Here is an 18192-nt window from a genome sequence, read left to right as displayed (position 1 = left end):
GCCTTGAATACAATATTCAATTGTATGAATAAATCATAGTTGTGGAGGACTGCTTCTGTGTAATTACTAAAGTTTCTCTATATTCTTCTGTATGAAGAAATACTTTGCTCTAAGAATCTAAGAAACAGTGCTTCACAGAACAATAGATACTTTCAGCAATGGATTCATTTCTTTAGTAAACTGGCAAATTTCATATATGTTCAATGTACGGCTGGTCCTCCTACTTCTGTGAACCAAAAAAATACCCTAAAAGATAAAAGGTAAGTACAAAATGTAAAAAGATAACTAAAGGTGGGTAATCTTACCATTCTACTCCATAATGACCATGTCTTTCCTAGGTAGTTAGAATATATAAAATTCTAATCTTCACCAATAAAAAAGATTTTAGAAGAAGGTACAGCAAAAACAACATAGATGATTTAAGTATCTGAAAATAAGATCTATACAAAAAAGCTAAAGGAACTGGAAATGTTTGGCCCAGAGAGGCAAAAAGTTTTCTAAGAAGAAACTTTAATAAACTGTTAGAAACAAAAGGCTCTCTCTTCAAGGAATATGGTGGCCCAACGTTTTACAAACTCTATTAAGAGAAAACGAATTAAAATTTTTTTAAAAGATTTTATTTATTTGTCAGAGAGAAAGAGTACAAGCCGGGGAGCAGCAGGCAGAGGGAGAAGCAGGCTCCCTGCTGAGCAAGGAGCCTGATGCAGGCTCGATCCCAGGACTCTGGGATCATGCATGACCTGAGCATAAAGCAGAGGCTTATTAATCCACTGAGCCACCCATGCATCCCAATTTAAATAGGCTTTAAAACTGATTTGATATATGAAACAATTCATGTAAGACTTAACATACACTGAACTAAATGAGATATTTCATATTAAGTGCCTGAACACTGAATCTGGAGGGCTATGTGAATGTGAAGAGGTGTACACTGTAAAATGTTTATGTTCCCAGTATAAATTTCTAATTGCAGAGGTCACAAAGAAGTTTCTAGTCCCTATAATACAGGTTATTCCTAAAAAAAGAAAAGTCTATGTTTTAGTCAGTACCCTACATAAAATAATTACATCTTAAGTATCTGTGCCACTAAAGAAAATAACTAATAAAAGAAAATTAAAATACTACATAATCTGCCTGTATTCCAGACTAATACAGAGGCCAAGCCTCCCTAATTATCTAAAAGTCAGTATACAGAGAATTACAATCTTGTTTGTCCTCAATAAATACAAAGCAATAATGCTTAAGAAAGAAATAAAAAAATAATTTATAACTCTTAATTAGTAATTACCATATATTAATACATTTTGTAAATTAAAAGATGACCAGTCACCTACTACTAGAACAGTTTTTCTTTTGTTCCTTTTTTCTTTGTTTATTTCATTTATTCCATTTTTCCATTGCTCATTAGTATTTCCATTACAGAGTGGAAAAAAAGTAAAAAGAAAAACTGTAAATTAGCACATTTTTAGGAAATTCATGAACAGTGTTGGGAAAACAAAATTTTGAGATGTTTTGAAATTGCTTATTATTCCCCTTATTAATTTAATGTTTGTTTTTCATCCCATCAAATCAATTTTTTTTTTAAAGATTTTATTTATTTATTTGTCAGAGAGAGAGAGAGGGAGAGCAAGCACAGGCAGACAGAATGGCAGGCAGAGGCAGAGGGAGAAGCAGGCTCCCTGCTGAGCAAGGAGCCCGATGTGGGACTCGATCCCAGGACGCTGGGATCATGACCTGAGCCGAAGGCAGCTGCTTAACCAATTGAGCCACCCAGGCGTCCCATCAAATCAATTTTTAAAATCAAGTATCTGACAAGCTAAATGTAAAATGTAAACTTTTAATATAGAACAAAAAATTTGGGTGAAGGGATTTAAAGTACATTAACAAAAGAAAAACTTTCATTGAGCAAATTTCCTCAGTGCTACAACTGTCTATAATCTCATTTATCAGAGAAGCTTTAATATTCCACTCTAAAAAAAGATGATTAAATAATGATGTAGCAACTATATTCTGACAGATTCTATAAATCAGCTCACTCAGGATTCAATAGTTTCTGATGCCCCTAGACCATTTAATTGCCAAATTTTAAAACTATACACCAAATTTTAGTTATGAGAAAGATTAACTGTAAACATATATACCTAGGGCAGAGTCTTTTCATTGGGGTCATGGATATATGAAAATTTGTGTGTCTCTGTGTATTCTGTCTTGGGAGAAAACCATTTTTTTAAAAATCATATTTTGAAAGCAACTGACCACCTACCTCCTAAAATGTTAAACTGCTAGTTTCAGGGAATTCAAATGAAAGTTCAAATCATACCAGTGAAAAATAGAAAGCGTATTGTTTGTTTGGCTAAATTTTCACTGTTAATTTCCATGAGCATATAAAAATATCTTAATGGAGATACTAATTTTAGAAATTCAAAGATTGAGGAAACTTTTTCAAATTATCCAACTACATGTGATTAAAAAAGATATAATCAGCTCATGAGAATTTCATGTTTTTAAAACCTTTGCATTATTAAACATAGTATCATTAATTTTATATCAACTATGGTCTCAAATTTTACATGAACTAGTGTATGATGCTATTAAAAAAGGTTTCCAATTCAGATTTTCTAGTTCTATAAGCTCTAATGTGCTGATAAATCTTAAAAATTTTATCAGCTTTTGCTAATCCCAGGATTCCTCTTTCACTTTATTTAGACATATATATGCTAGACAGAATAAATAAAAGAGGTAGGCTGTTGCTTAAAGTGTCCCAAAAAGTGTAGAATATACATTTCTTTGTCTTTTAAAATAAAATGGAGGGGCACCCGGGTGGCTCAGTCTTCTCTGACTTCGGCTCAGGTCATGATCTCGGGGTCCTAGGATCAAGCCCCGCATTGGGCACTCTGCTCAGCAGGGAGCCTGCTTCTCTGCCTACTTGTGACCTCTGTCAAGTGAATAAATAAATATCTTTAAAAAATAAATAAATAGGGTCGCCTGGGTGGCTCAGTGGGTTAGGCCGCTGCCTTCGGCTCAGGTCATGATCTCAGGGTCCTGGGATCGGGTCCCGCATCGGGCTCTCTGCTCAGCAGGGAGCCTGCTTCCCTCTCTCTCTCTCTCTGCCTGCCTCTCTGTCTACTTGTGATCTCTCTCTGTCAAATAAATAAATAAAATCTTTAAAAAATAAATAAATAAATAAAATGCAATGACCACTAAAAATACAAGTCCTGGCAAAATAAAAATCAACAATGTAATTGGAAGCAACAGCTAGCACCCACATATAAAGCAGGGTTTCTCTCTACCTCCCAGGAACTATATAGAAAAAAGCTGATGTTGGTTGTTATCCATCCTGTTGTCATTAAAAACAAAAACGTATCATTTTCTCATTTTACTCAAGACAGACTCTTCCCTCCAATGATTCTAGCCTGCGGCAGGCATTGTTGGTTGACTAATATAATACCCATTCCCTTCCTCTCACCTGTCAGTGTGCTTTACAACTAGAGTAACCGAAAAAGGAAAAAGGGAATGGAAATAAGATGAACAACAGTCCAAAAGGGAAAAAAAAAATTAAAAAAGAAATAAGACTTTTAGAGAGAGTAAAAGACACAGAGAGCCGAAGAAGAGCCACACGTGAACAGCTGCCGCCCCCAAAGAAGAAGAACAAAGCAGTGCAGCAAAAGAAATATTAAAAGCTATTACTGAAGAAAACTTTTCAGAAATAAAAATAAAAATAAAAGTGGGTTTTTAGGGGTGCCTGGGTGGCTCAGTGGGTTAAAGCCTCTGCCTTCATCTCAGGTCATGATCCCAGGGCTCTGGGATCGAGCCCCGCATCGCTGCCTATCAAATAAATAAATAAAATCTTAAAAAAAAATTTTTTTAAAGTGGGTTTTTATAGTAAAAGAGTACTACTCAACTGAGAAAATTTATCTAGAAAAATCGACACTTATGTATGGCCAGTAAAGCACTTGGCCATTAAAGGAAAAATATTCTTTAGGCAAAAAAAAAAAAAAAAAAAAAAAAAAAAAACCCGTCTTTATATAAGAGACAGAAAATCAGACTGAAATCAGTAGACAATGGAATAAGATATTTAAGGTACCTAAGGAAATATGAATCAACAATTTTATATCAAATCAGGTTGATCTTTAAAAATTAAAGCTACACACAAACTGCTGTTGTACACGCACAAACTCAGGGAATAGTATTTTCACGAGTTCCTCTACTAAAGAATGTGCTCCAGGGGTGCCTGGATGGCTAAGCTGGAAGAGCATGTTACTCTTGATCTCAGGGTTTGTGAGTTTGACCCCCACACTGGGTGTAGAGATTACTTAAATAAATAAAAACTTTAAAAAAAATAATGAACTCCAAATTACCAAAAAATGATTAGAGGAATTCTGACACAAGGACTGATGGTAAAATTAAATATATTACCTCTAGAACTAATCAAAAGCAATGGGCATAAAGGTAACAGAATAGTAGTATACAAGAATTACATGTTCTAACCATGTTAAGTATTATACAATAATACAAATATAAAGTTGAGGAAGGGGATGAAGAAGAGTGAATGGAAAGTAGAAGCTTTGAATTGCTATATAGGTATTTACTGTGAGAGTAAATGGATTATTACTTTACATTAGAGATTAGGTAAGTAGGAAGTGGAAGAAGAGACTACTTGATAATTTCAGTATTGTCCATGCTAGGGAACCAATAAATTAACAATAAGAGAAAGAACCAAGGGTATCATATATCATATAAAGGTATCAGCATAAAGGTAACAATAAAAACACACTTCAAAACAAAAAAAAATACACTTCTTCCCACACACCAAAAGTACTTATCTTTTAAGAAAACAGAACAGAAAACAAACAGTATAGTTTAAAAAACTGTGCTAGTTTCTGTGCATACATTTTCCCATTCAATCCTTATACAATCCTGTTTTATTCCAGTTTTATAAAGGAAGATGCAGAGAAGTTAAGCAGCTTAACCAGGTCACACAGGTAGAAAAGTATAAAAACTGGGATTTAAGTAGAGGTCTATCACCAGAATAATTTCTATTTCACCATGCTTTGTAATAATTCTCTTTGTAATAATACTTGTTAGAATTTATATATATAAATTTTTGTTACACTTAACTAAGGCATACCATTAAAAACTCACTTATGAAGGCTAAAAAAGAAAAAGTATGGCTAGCTGAATTATTTGGAAGATCTAATTTACTGGTGCTACAATGAAGCTAAAAAGGTATGAACTAAGCCTCATTAAGAATTGGTGTGTAATTACTTTAGGGCCACAGACTATAACAGAGGCACTAAAGCTTTTAAAAATCAAGAGCAAGGGGGCGCCTGGGTGGCTCAGTGGCTTAAGCCTCTGCCTTCGGCCCGGGTCATGATCTCAGGGTCCTGGGATGGAGCCCCGCATCAGGCTCTCTGCTCAGCAGGGAGCCTGCTTCCCCTCTCTCTCTGCCTGCCTCCCTGCCTACTTGTGATCTCTCTCTCTCTCTCTCTCAAATAAATAAATTAAAAAAAAAAAATCAAGAGCAAGTACTCTGGAGTAATACTTGAGTTGTAAACCTAATTTGGCTCTTTATTACTTACATAATCTTGGGCAGGATTCTTAATCTCTTTTAGCTTCATATAAGCTTTTCTATAAAATATGAAAAATATTTTTAAAAATTTTTATTTAAATTCAATTTAGTTAACATACAGTGTCTTATTAGTTTCAGGGGTAGAATTTAGGATTCATCATCTGCATATAACATTCAGTGCTCATTACATCAAGTGCCTTCCTTACTGCCCTTCACCAACCACCCTACCCTAAAAGGTGAGTATTATGGTGTCACCAAAAGGATTAAATGAGATAATGTATATAAAGCAGTTGTCACTATCTCTGAAACATGTAAGTGCTCAATAGTTATTGGTATTGCTATAATATAATTAGCTAATCATGATCAGCAGTCTTACAAATGAGTACCATTGGTTATGTGTAACCTTCATTAAATTCTCTAGAAAAACATACTGTGCTTGCCTGCAGATTTCAGGTCATTAACATTATTTTTAAAATATAAAATTTATTTGAAGCATTAAAGGCAAGAGTCCTTTGAACTTTTACTTTCTCCCTCAGAGCCTTGCTTAAAAATAAGTGTCATTTGGATGTTCTCAGAGTATATTTTAACTAGACAACTGGAGAACAAAAATCAATGATCATAAAGACTAGATTTATAAAAACATGTGCAAAAGAAACACTATACACATGTGAGTATAATAGTTTATGGCTATAATGGAATCTTTGTAACAGTTTCTAAGTAGTATAAGATGATCTACCCTGAATTCTGCCTAAAGAGTTCTAGTTACTAAAGCATAAACTAAAGTAGTGCCAGTGTGATTCTACTGAGTGAACCCTAAATGACATTATATTGAAGCCACATATTTGAGGGTAAGTTTGAATGACACAATTAGAGCCAGACAGAAATAGGGGAGGGGGGAGGCTTAATGGAAGAATTGGTCCTACCTATGTAATAAGTTTTTTTTTTTTTTTTAAGATTTTGTTTATTTATTTGACAGAGATCACAAGTAGGCAGAGAGGCAGGTAGAAAGAGAGGAAAAGAAGCAGGATCCCCGCCAAGCAGAGAGCCCAACGAGGGGCTCGATCCCAGGACCCTGGGATCATGACCTGAGCCGAAGGCAGAGGCTTTAACCCACTGAGCCACCCAGGTGCCCCTGTAATAAGTTTTTATTACCAATTTTCCAATTACATCTGAAGTGTGAACTGTCACACAATGGCATTAAGTCAGAAAGACTATCCCTCTCTCAGTCTCAACTAAATAGAAGTGCTCCAGATAGACACTAATGAATGGTACAGTGAGGACTTCAGTGAACCTACAGACCCACAAAAACCACCCAAAACAATGTAAGCTGGCATAATAAAGAATAAGTGAATGTAAAGGTAGATCAATAGAGATTATCCAGGAGCGCCTGGCGGTGGGGGGGGGGCGGACTCAGTTGCTCAAGAGTCTGCTTTCGGCTCAGGTCATGATCCCAGGACCCTGGGACTGAGCCCCATGTGGGGGGTGGAGGGAGGGGTCCCTGCTTCTCCCTCTTCCTCTGTCCCGCCCCCCCCGCTTGTGCTCTCTTTTTCAAATAAATAAAAATCTGAAAAAAAAATTCATTAAAAAAATACATCATGGGATGGAGCCCCACATCAGGTTCTCTGCTCAGTGGGGAGCCTGCTTCCTCCTCTCTCTCTGCCTGCCTCTCTGCCTACTTGTGATCTCTGTCAAATAAATAAATAAAATCTTAAAAAAAAATACATCATAAGGGGGAATGCAAACTAGTGTAGAAACTGTGGAACGCAGTATGGAGATTCCTCAAAAAATTAAAAACAGAACTACTCTACAATCCAGTAATTACACTACTGGGTATTTATCCAAAGAATACAAAAACACTAATTCAAAAAGATATATGCACCCCTATGTTTACTGCAGCATAATTTACAACAGCCAAATTATGGAAGTAGCCCAAGTGTCCACTGATAAATGAATATGGATAAAAGAGATGTGGTATGTGCATATATATACACACAATGGAATATTATATATCCACCCCCCACATACAAAATGGAATATTACTCAGCCATAAGGAAGAATGAAATATTGCCATTTGCAACAATACGAATGAATCTAGAGAGTATAGTACTAAGTGAAATAAGTCAGAGGAAGACAAATACCATATAACTTCACTCATATGTAGAATCTAAAATAAGAAACTAGAACAAAGCAGAAACGAGACAACCAAAAAACAGACTCTTAATTATAGAGAACAAACCCAGAGTTACCACAGGGCAGGTGGGTGGGTGGAATGGGTGAAAACAGATGAAGGGGACTAAGAGTATACTTATCACAGTGATCATTGAGGAATGTATAGAATTGTTGAATCACTATACTATATACCTGAAACTAATATAACACTGTATATTAACTATACTGGAGTTAAAATTTTTTAAAAAATCATAAAGAAGAGAAAATACACTTATAGTACTGTACTGTATTTATCAAATAAAATCTGCATTTAAGCAGACCCATACAGTTTAAACTGGTGTTATGTGTTGTGCAAGGGTCAACTATACATAAATAGACACTATAAATGTATTTTATTTATAACTCATTTATTCTACTGCTCTACAAGACACCACATAAAGCAATAATTACAAAATGGTACATGGTGGACATGTATAAAGATCTACTTTGTGGGGCACCTGTATGGCTTAGTCAGTTAAGCATCTGACTCTTGGTTTCAGCTCAGGTCATGATCTCGGAGTTGTGAAACTGAGCCCTGTATCTGGACCCCTACTCAGTGGGGAGTCTGCTTCCCCTTTCCATCTGCCCCCCACCCTCCACTCTGTCTCTATCTCTCTCTCAAATAAATAAATCTTAAAAAAAGAAGATCTAATTTGTATGACAATAAAACCACAAATAATACTACAAAGGAAGTAGGGGAGGCAATGGAGGTATATAGGATCAAAATTTTGTATATTATTGAAATTAAGTTAGTATTAACCACACTAGATTGTTTTAAGATGCTAACTGTAATCCCTGGGTTAACTACTAAAAAAATAAAAAATAAAGTTAAAAAAAAACCAAAGGTAGGAATGCCTGGGTGGCTGAGTCGGTTAAGCATCTGCCTTTTGCTCAGGTCATGATCCCAGGATCCTGAGATCTTAAAAAAAAAAAAAATTAAAATGGTTAAAATGGTACCTTAGAAAATACCTGTTTAATACAAAAAGCAGTAACAGAGAATAGAGAAATAAAAAGGCATAAAACATACAGAAAATAACAAAATGGCAGATGTAAATCCTACCTTATCTGTAATTACATTAAATGTAAATGGATTAAACACTCCAATCAAAAGGCAGAGATTGTTGAAACTGATTAAAAAAACATGATCCAACTTTTATAAGATACAATTTAGATTAGAAGAAACAGATTAAAAGTAAAAAGATGAAAAATATATATTATGCAAACGGTAACCAAAAGAGAGGTGAATTGCCTATACTAATATCAGACAAATAAACCTGAGAAACTTTATGGAGTTACAATGATAAGGACCATCCAGATAGATAATATAACAATTATAAACATAAGCAGCTAACAACAGGGTCCCAAAATACATGAAGAAAAACCTGACAGAATTGGAAAGAAATATATAATTTAACAACAATAGCTGGAAACTTCAATATCTCACTTTCAATAATAGATCAACAAGGAAATGGAAGACTTGAACAACATTATGAACCAATTAGACTTGACAGTTTTCTATAGAACATTCCACCAAACAACCACAGAACACGCATTCTTCTCAAGCACACATGAAACATTCTCCAGAATATACTGTCTGTGAGGCCCTAATACAATCCTCAATGAACTTAAAGGATTGAAAACATTCAAAGTATATTCTCCAACTACACTGAAATAATTAGAAATCAGTAACAGAAAGAATGTGGTAGTCACAAATATGTAGAAATTAAACATATTCCTAAAAATTAAAGAAGAAATCACGGGAAAATTAGAAAGTATTTCAGGTGAATGAAAATAAAAACACAACATATCAAAATTTATGGGGAACACGTTAAAACAAAAATTGGTGCATGACTGGTACGTGAATGTTATAATAGCTCTTGTTACAATAACCCAAAACATCCATCAAATGATTAATGGATAAACAAAATGTGGTATATTCAGAAAATGAACTATAATTCATCCATTAAAAGGAATGAGGTATGGACACATGCAACAACATTGTTGAACCTTGAAAATATTATATTAAATAAAAGAACCCAGACACAAAAGGCCACATACTATATGATTTTACTTACATTAAATATTCATAACAGGCACATCCATAGGGAAAGAAAGTAGATTAGTAGTTGTCAAGGACTGTGGGGTTGGGGGAATGGAAAGTGACTGCTAATGTGAAGAGGGTTTCCACTTGGGGTGATGAAAAAATTCTAGAACTAGAAGTGGTGATGGTTGCACAGCATTGTGAATGTACTCAATGCCACTGAATAGTACACTTTAAAATGGTTTAAATGGTAAAAGTGTACTTTATCACAATAAAAAAAGTAAAAACATTTTGGAAAAAAAATGGTTAAGAACACATACTAAAAGTCAAGTATTTTAAATAGATCTAAAAGAGAACCACCATGATTTCAGCAGAATATCATAAATGTAAAAATTGTCAATATATAATATGTTTCATACTTGTATGTGAGGCCAAGAGGCCTCAAGTGTGGGTTCATCCTCTTCTGGATCAAAATCTGGATTATCACTTGGAGGAAGAGTACGAAAGATGTTAGCACTGATCTGTGAAGAAAAAGAAATTCAGATTTATATTCTTCATTATATAATTAAACAATGTAAATGAAATATTTTAAAGATAACTTTAAGAGTTGTGACTATAAGCCTAGTTCAAAACCTAGAAACCTCATCAAGACATGAAGAAGGTAGGCATTTCTTTTTTCTCTATCCCATAACTAGGACTTCAGATGTCAACCTACTAGAGATTTAAAGATTTCCTCTGGATTCCTCCTTCCTTAAATTACAAGTTGTTCTTTCCAAGTTTTGCTTAACAGGAAAAAAAAAAAAAAGGAAGGGAGGGGATTATGGAGGAAAAAGCATAAAATTCCTAACTCTACCTTTCTCTAACTTGATCCTTTTCATCTTTCTGCAATTCCCTCCATATTCTAATCCAGCCATTTACTTACCTTACAATCTAAAAGTTTGATAAAAGATCTCTATTCCTATACATACACACCACACTAAGGAGAGGGATGGGAGGGCAGAATACTTTCACTGCTATTACAGACATGGTTTATAATACCCCACTGAGATTTAATTTAACATAGTTCATCTACTCTTTTTTTTTCCCCCCAAGGCTTATCCTTTTGAAGTCAGGATGTGAGATTCTTCATTTCAGATTCCATGAAATACAATATTTACAATTTCATCATTCACACTGTCTCAGCACCAACATAAACTTCACATCTTTTTTCACCAGCAAAGGTTAGACTGTGGTGCCAATTCAAAATTCTTTGAAGAATGATGAACAGACTGAGAGACCACTTGGTTTAGTAAACATTTAAGGCCATACTATTAAGGAGTTGGTCACCTGAAATAAACGATTTAGGGAATAAAGGATGAGATAAGAGCTGTTTGGTAGTGCAAGCAAATTTCCAACTATTCTTATGAAGTGCACCTACGGTCAGCCAAAGAACTGCTAATAGTCAATTAGTACAACCATAAGACTTAGAAAGTAATAACCCAGAATTTGATCTCCTAGAACTCAACATGAAGGCAGAACCGAGAGTTTGATGGATAGGAATTTCACAAAGATGGCAGAAAGTCATAGATAAAACTTGAAAAGGAGATATATCCCATAAGAGGGCATAATTTGCCTTTGAGAGCATACTTATTATTGGTAGTAAAAGAAAAAAAAAATAACCTTGTAGCCACCAACAAAGGTAACTATATGTAACAAATATACCTAAGAGCTTTACAGGGCCAACAGGGTGAGTTGACTTCACACTTACCTAGAAATTAAGTACCCAGAAGTTTAAAAAAAAAAAAAGACAAAACATACACATCTTTTTTCTTGGGGATAGAAATTAAATCCCAAAATTTATTATTACATAGTAAATTACAGAATAATTTGAGTCAAATATTTGAGCATTTTCAATATGCAAATATTTAAGTCATTTTAATATCCAAGTCAATAACTTTAAGTAATCTCTACACCAAACATGGGGCTTGAACTCACAACTCCAGAATCAAGAGTTGCATGCACTACCAACTGAGCCAGCCAGGCGCCCCCTCAAGTCAGTACTTCTACAGAGATAAAAGTAAAAGTACCTTTTTCCTGTATTTTCAAAATTCATGAACATAAACCATTTGAAATCAGTAAAATGGAAATACTGTTTCCCCCGAACATATTTTAATGATAAACACAAAACAAAAACCAAGTTTATCAGTATTCAATATTTCCGTTTTCAAACTGTCACTTTTCACAGTCTGTGAGAGTTTCAGAAGCCGATTTTATTTTGATCAATGTTCTCTGTACAGCTGATCTTTTAAAAATTCTTTAAGGCTTTTATTTTCAATTTAAAAAAAAACCCAATATTTTCTAGTTCAGGAAGATGAAAGAAAACTTAACGAGTATAATAGGGCCAAATTTAACTACATTTTGTTCTTCCCCCAGAACATATATTAGTCAAGGGGAAGGAAATGAAGACAAGTACAAATTATACTTGCTAAAACCTTCTATACTCGGGTAACATTTAAGCTTCAATTATGTACTCAGTGACTCTCTAATTACTCCAACGAAATTTTTTGTATTTTGTTACTATGCACCAAAATACAAACATCACATCCTAAACAAACTTCTACCATTTGATGGAGAATAAGGTTGAATTATTAATAAACAATATCCTAAACAACCTTACTTTAATAAAGTTAGCAGTATTTTATTTTTCAGAGATTTCATACTTATTTATGTTATTTAACTTTTTGAAGGTCCTGAGTTTTTATTGAAATTCAAGTGTTACAGACATTATAAGTATATTAAAATATTCTAAATATAATTTTTCCAACAGCTGGAATGTAGAGAATTCCATAGCTTTTCATTGTTCTTCTCTTTCCACTTTAGACATTCTCCCTTAGTGACAATTCAGCCCTATACATTAATTATCTATCAGTCTGTATAATCTTAAGCCTACATCTTTCTCCTAAGCCCTGGATCTGCACTATACAATATGGCAGCCACCAGCCACCGTGGCTACTGAATTTTCAAACTATTATAAGCAATGACAGTATCTTTGGAATGAATGGATAATCTTTCAAATGGACTATTTTAAAAACATTTTGAGTACATTGATTATTGCACATTTATTAAAAATCAGTCTCAGTAATTCATAATTACACCTTAGATCTTACTTGAATTTATATAAATCTTACCATTTTTACTATATCAGAATATGCTGATTCAACAATTACACCACGATTAGTTGAAACATACTCAACCAGCTCATTCAGTGTTGCTCTTTTAATTTCTTTGCTCTTCAAGTCTGAAACAGAGTCCATGAAATCAAACAGTATACAACACTGCTGCAACTTCTGACAGAAAAGCTCTTGTTGTTCATTGGAAGTAGCATCTATAAATAAAAACAAAGAAAAACTTAGAAATAACCTACTCAGAAACTAGCTTTAATATGTTTATTAATTTATTAGAAGCTGTTCATACACATAAAGCTTCTCTCAAAAATCTAGTGGGGAAAATAAAAATCTACTGAAAAATTCATCCATCTAATCTCATCATTCATGCCAGAAACCAGAAAACATAATGGACTTTTACTCCTTTCTCACTACCCATAATCAACAATTAAATGTTACTGATTCTGTTTAACATATCTGGACTCTATCCTTTTCTTGTCATTCCCACTGCCATTTTAATGCCCTTCATCATCATCTAGAATACAAAAGTGATACCCTAACTGCTCCTCTTGCCTGTTTCCATAACTACTACAACTCCTGATTTATCTTCTAAACAATCTTAAAAGCTAAAATCTTGCTAAAAGGAGAAATCAATCTGGTCACACTCAATAATGATCCTCCAAAAATTACAAATTGAAGCTCAAACTCCTCAGGATTGTATACAAAATTCAGCTGTCTACTGTCAACAATCATCTCTTAACACTTTCCAGCACGTACCCTCACTTTGGTTAAACAATATTCCCTGCAACTTGTGAATATTTTACAGTTTCTTCTGCCTAGAATGCCCTTTCCCCCCACATTCCTACCCTGGGAACTCTACTCATTTATTACATTTCAGCAGAAACATATTCCTCTTAGAAACTCTAAGACACTAAGGCTAATTGGTTAATCCCCTTTTATCTAAGTGTACCTTAGGTGTGTATCTCTACTATAACATTTATTGCGCTACATTATATGGCAATTATTGTTTTACAAGTACAACACTCCTAAACTATGAGGCCTCTACAGACAAGAAACAAGTGTGATCTTTATATCTATCTCTGGGTCTCTCTCTCCCTCCCCACCACCTCACATCTAGCACAGTGCCTGGCACATAACAGACATTCAGTAAATGTTTATTGTTTTACCCTCTACTTATTACAAAAATATGGGCACACTATATTGATTTGATTTTAACAAATGTATTAAATCCTTTTGTTTCCAACACCTGAAAAACAACTTCAATTTTGAACTTTCACGTCTATAAACAAGGACCTTCAATTAGCTCAATTATTTAAATTTATTGACAATTGAAATTAAATTTTAAAAAGTCATGTAGATGTCTACTACACTGATACTTAGTTTGAAAAAGCATAAGATGAATACCTCTGCTTTTTGTAAGCTTCCCAATTATGCTAAATTTATTAGATTGGGTATGTGTTATAACTAGAGAAGGGATGATTATTTGAGTTATAAGAATCCTTCTCAACTCATACTGTACAGAAAATCCCCACAAGTTTTCTCAGTTAGTAATACCTTTTTCTGTTTATAAAGATATCTATATCCTCATTATATAATCTTATATCTTTATTATAACATATATTAGATTTTCATACATAATTAAATTCCATTATAGTGATGGAGAATATAGGGGAAATAAGTGCCATACCTTTACAAGCTAACTCAGTTCTAACAGTTTTAAAACATTTTTAAGCCATTTTTTCCTTATGCTAAAAGCAATACAAACTCATACAAGAGTCCGTTTTAGACCTAATTCTCTTCTTCCTCCTGCTACCCACTCAACATAAAATCACTGCTTTTCTTGTTCTCCAAAGGCCATGCGTTTTCTCAAACTCTTTTCCCTACGTGAAATACCTTACCAGATTTCTTCACCTATGTTTCCAAATCCTACTCACCCTCTAAGAATAAAAAATCTCACATTCTCCACAAAATTTCCCTTAAGTAGTAAGTCAGGATACAGTGATCCCTCCCTTCTCTGAACATCTACAGATGTTTGAGACTCACAGTCTCAAACATACTGCTGAGTATGCATTATCTTCAAGCTTGTATTTAAAAAATATTTCTTTTTTTACACACCAAAAGATTTCAGGTTCCTCAAAGGCAAGGATCATTCACTGAACAAGGTTCCTTTTTATTTCTTTCACATCTAGTGTAGGGTATATAAAGAGTCAACAAATATACATTTGATGTTTGAAAAAACTTTTAAATTTGAGGAATAAAGATTATGCACTAAAAAACAGGCTATAGAATAAGTTCAAATTGGGCTGGATATTGAAAGTGGCAGGGATAGTAAGTTATTACATCATATCCATGCTTAAGAATGTATAACAATGACCATTTTTATCAATGACCATTTTTAAAACCATTTTTATTGAAGGTAGTTTTAAAGACAATTAAAAGACAATTACGGTTTTCATCAAGAAGTTATTAACTATTTTGCACTTGTAGATGTTTATTATGTCCCAACTCTTAGGTACCTTTCTGAAACACAATTTATTCTGAATTTTCTCATAAGAAAAAAAGAAAAGCAAAAAATACATTTCAATAGTTTGAAAAAAGATCAGACTATATTCTGGCTATATTTCATAAATATGAATAACAACTTGTGAGAAAAAGAAGGCATAATAATTCTCTTTGTTAAATATAGAAAGGACTGACAAAATCTACAATGGCCACTTCATACTTCACCATTATAAGAATACTTGCAAATGAAGTCTGTTATTCTCAATGATATTTCAGTTTGGCAATGTCTAATATTTACGCAGTAATGTCACATATTGTTCTGACTTGGTCATTTTTAGTGGGCTAATATTAATTATCCGTTTGCCATTTTCTTTTTTTTTAAGATTTTATTTATTTATTTGACAGAGAGAGATCACAAGCAGGCAGAGAGGCAGGCGGGGGGGGGGGGGGGAAGCAGGCTCCCTGCTGAGCAGAGAGCCTGATGCGGGGCTTGATCCCAGGACCCTAATATCATCACCTGAGCCAAAGGCAGAGGCTTAACCCACTGAGCCACCCAGGTGTCCCCCATTTGCCATTTTCAATGTGGATACTGTCCGTTCCAGTTCCTATGGTGATAGCTTCTTTGCCAGGGATTCTCTATCTGAAATATCCACTGGTGTTTTCTACCAGAAGTTCACTTAGTGGTTTAAAAATAAAATCACCCATGGAAACATGTAAGTTCACAAGAAAAAATAAGAACACCTTATAGTACCTCATCATACAGCAAGTGGAATGGTGGATACACACAGTGTAACTGTTTTGCATCATCCCCTGAGTACAACACAGTATTTGCTTAGTCACCTTAAAATTAATTACCAGAAGAGACCCCAAATTTTTGCTGAAGCAGTTTAAATCAGGTCTTCTTGAAATGATGACGTGTATCTAAATCAAATGGATTGTTAATTTCTTCTAAAATGTATAAATAAATCAGGAACAAATAAAGGATGAGTATTTAAAATCCTAGTGACTGCCATTTAAATGAAGAGAAAAACCCAGTCCTGTCATAAACCTAGAAGTATATTTTGACCTCCCTAAGTCTTTACTTGAGAGCAATTTAGACCAGCAATTTTTACCAGTAATTATTATCACAGTGTATCATATTCAACAATTTTAAACGCCTTAAGTCTTTAAAATTCCTCAAGGAAATTTGATTACAACTTAAAAATATTATGATCTGAAATACGAATTTACATTATCTCTTCAAAACATCAGAGCTAAGAATTTATTAAAGTGCTCTTCTAGAAAACATTACTAAATCCCCAACATGGGAACAATGGAAAATACAAGAAAAACTGCACAAATAATTATCTAAAAAACAGATGTGCAGCCTTGCTTTGCAAAATACATAATTGATTTAAACTTGAAGATGAGTTTTTCAAATGTATCTTAACTGTCTTCTATTTTTTCAAGACTAAAATTTGATACCACTAAAAAATTCTCACTACTGTAGGAATCCCTGCATTTTCTTAGGCAGAAGGAGAACCAAGACAATGCTAGGAAAGTGAGACATTTCATCTTTGAAGATTACCACAACCTTTTAAACTCACAAAAGCCCTGGGGCGCCTGGGTGGTGCAGCTGGTTGAGCACCCAAGTCTTGGTTTCATCTCTTGGTTTCGGCTCAGGTCATGATCTCAGAGTTGTTAGACCCTGTGTGGGGAGTTTACTTGAGATGCTTTCCCTTCCTCCGCCCCTCCAGCCTGTACATGCTCCCTCACACTTGCTCTCTAAAATCAACAAATCTTAAAACAAACAAACAAAACCCCACAGAAACCTCACAAAAGTCCTGTTAGGTTTCCCTACTTACCTCTAATTTGTTTTTCATTACGCAGTGTGAATATGTATCTGGCTCACATTTTAAGGAACTGCTCTATAGAACTGTTTCTCAAGGTGGGAATTGCAACCCACTGGTGGGTAGTAAGTCATTTTAGTGTGTCATGACCAGAATTTTAAAATATATATAAAATATCAACATGTTGCAGGGCTCCTGGGTGGCTCAGTTGGTTAAATATCTGACTCTTGGTTTCGGCTCAGATCAGGATCTCATGGGTCCCTGATCAAGCACCTCATCCCCACCCCCAGGCTCCTGTGCAGGGGGAATATGCTTGAAGATTCTCTCTCACTGCCCCTCCCTCCACTCCCACATGTGTACTCTTCTCTCTCTTTCTCAAATAAATCTTTAACAAAATTAATGTGTTGCATCTATATGAGTACAATGTGTTTATGAAATGCATTTATTATAGTTTGCAGTCAAAAAGCCTGACAGCCACTGCTTTACAATAAGTGCTATTAGAGCCCACACTATGTATGTCCAATATCACAATACAAATCTGTAATGAAAATGGGATTCAAATCACTTAGAATGCAAGAACAAGTATAAGACTATAGTCTTTGAAATATCAACTGTTCCTCTAATAGCTGTATTCTAAATCCTTACCCACATAGAGATTCACAATGCATATTAGAAATGACAAATTTATCTCTTCCCCTTCACTCTAAATAAGACTAAACAGAAAGAATATAGGTGTGTGTGTGTGTGTGTAACACTAAAATAACAAAGAGAATGTTCACTAATATTAATAGAAAGTAAAGGATCACAGTCATTAAAGGAAGACCTCGAAACATGAAAGAAAGCTAAATAAACAGGAAAAACAAAAGGACCCCAAAGGGT

The 18192-nt window shown here is 34.3% G+C and overlaps 1 protein-coding gene across 1 annotated transcript in view; it reads right to left on the bottom strand.

The window, feature by feature from the left end:
• Window positions 1-18192, bottom strand: part of LOC111150668 (protein phosphatase 2 regulatory subunit B'alpha) — a 62859-nt gene that overhangs the window by 18666 nt on the left and 26001 nt on the right. The window contains exons 2-3 of the mRNA XM_022508187.1: window positions 12986-13182; window positions 10238-10339 (exon numbers count right to left, since the gene is read on the bottom strand). Coding sequence (XP_022363895.1) covers window positions 10238-10339; window positions 12986-13182 — 299 coding nt within the window. The remainder of the gene's footprint in view (window positions 1-10237; window positions 10340-12985; window positions 13183-18192) is intronic.

The sequence above is a fragment of the Enhydra lutris genome, unplaced genomic scaffold (assembly GCF_002288905.1).
Source record: "Enhydra lutris kenyoni isolate GAN:26980312 unplaced genomic scaffold, ASM228890v2 scaffoldscaffold24, whole genome shotgun sequence".
Classification (NCBI taxonomy): domain Eukaryota; kingdom Metazoa; phylum Chordata; class Mammalia; order Carnivora; family Mustelidae; genus Enhydra; species Enhydra lutris.
The sequence above is the reverse complement of the archived record's forward strand: the minus strand, read 5'-3'. Positions and strand labels throughout refer to the sequence as shown.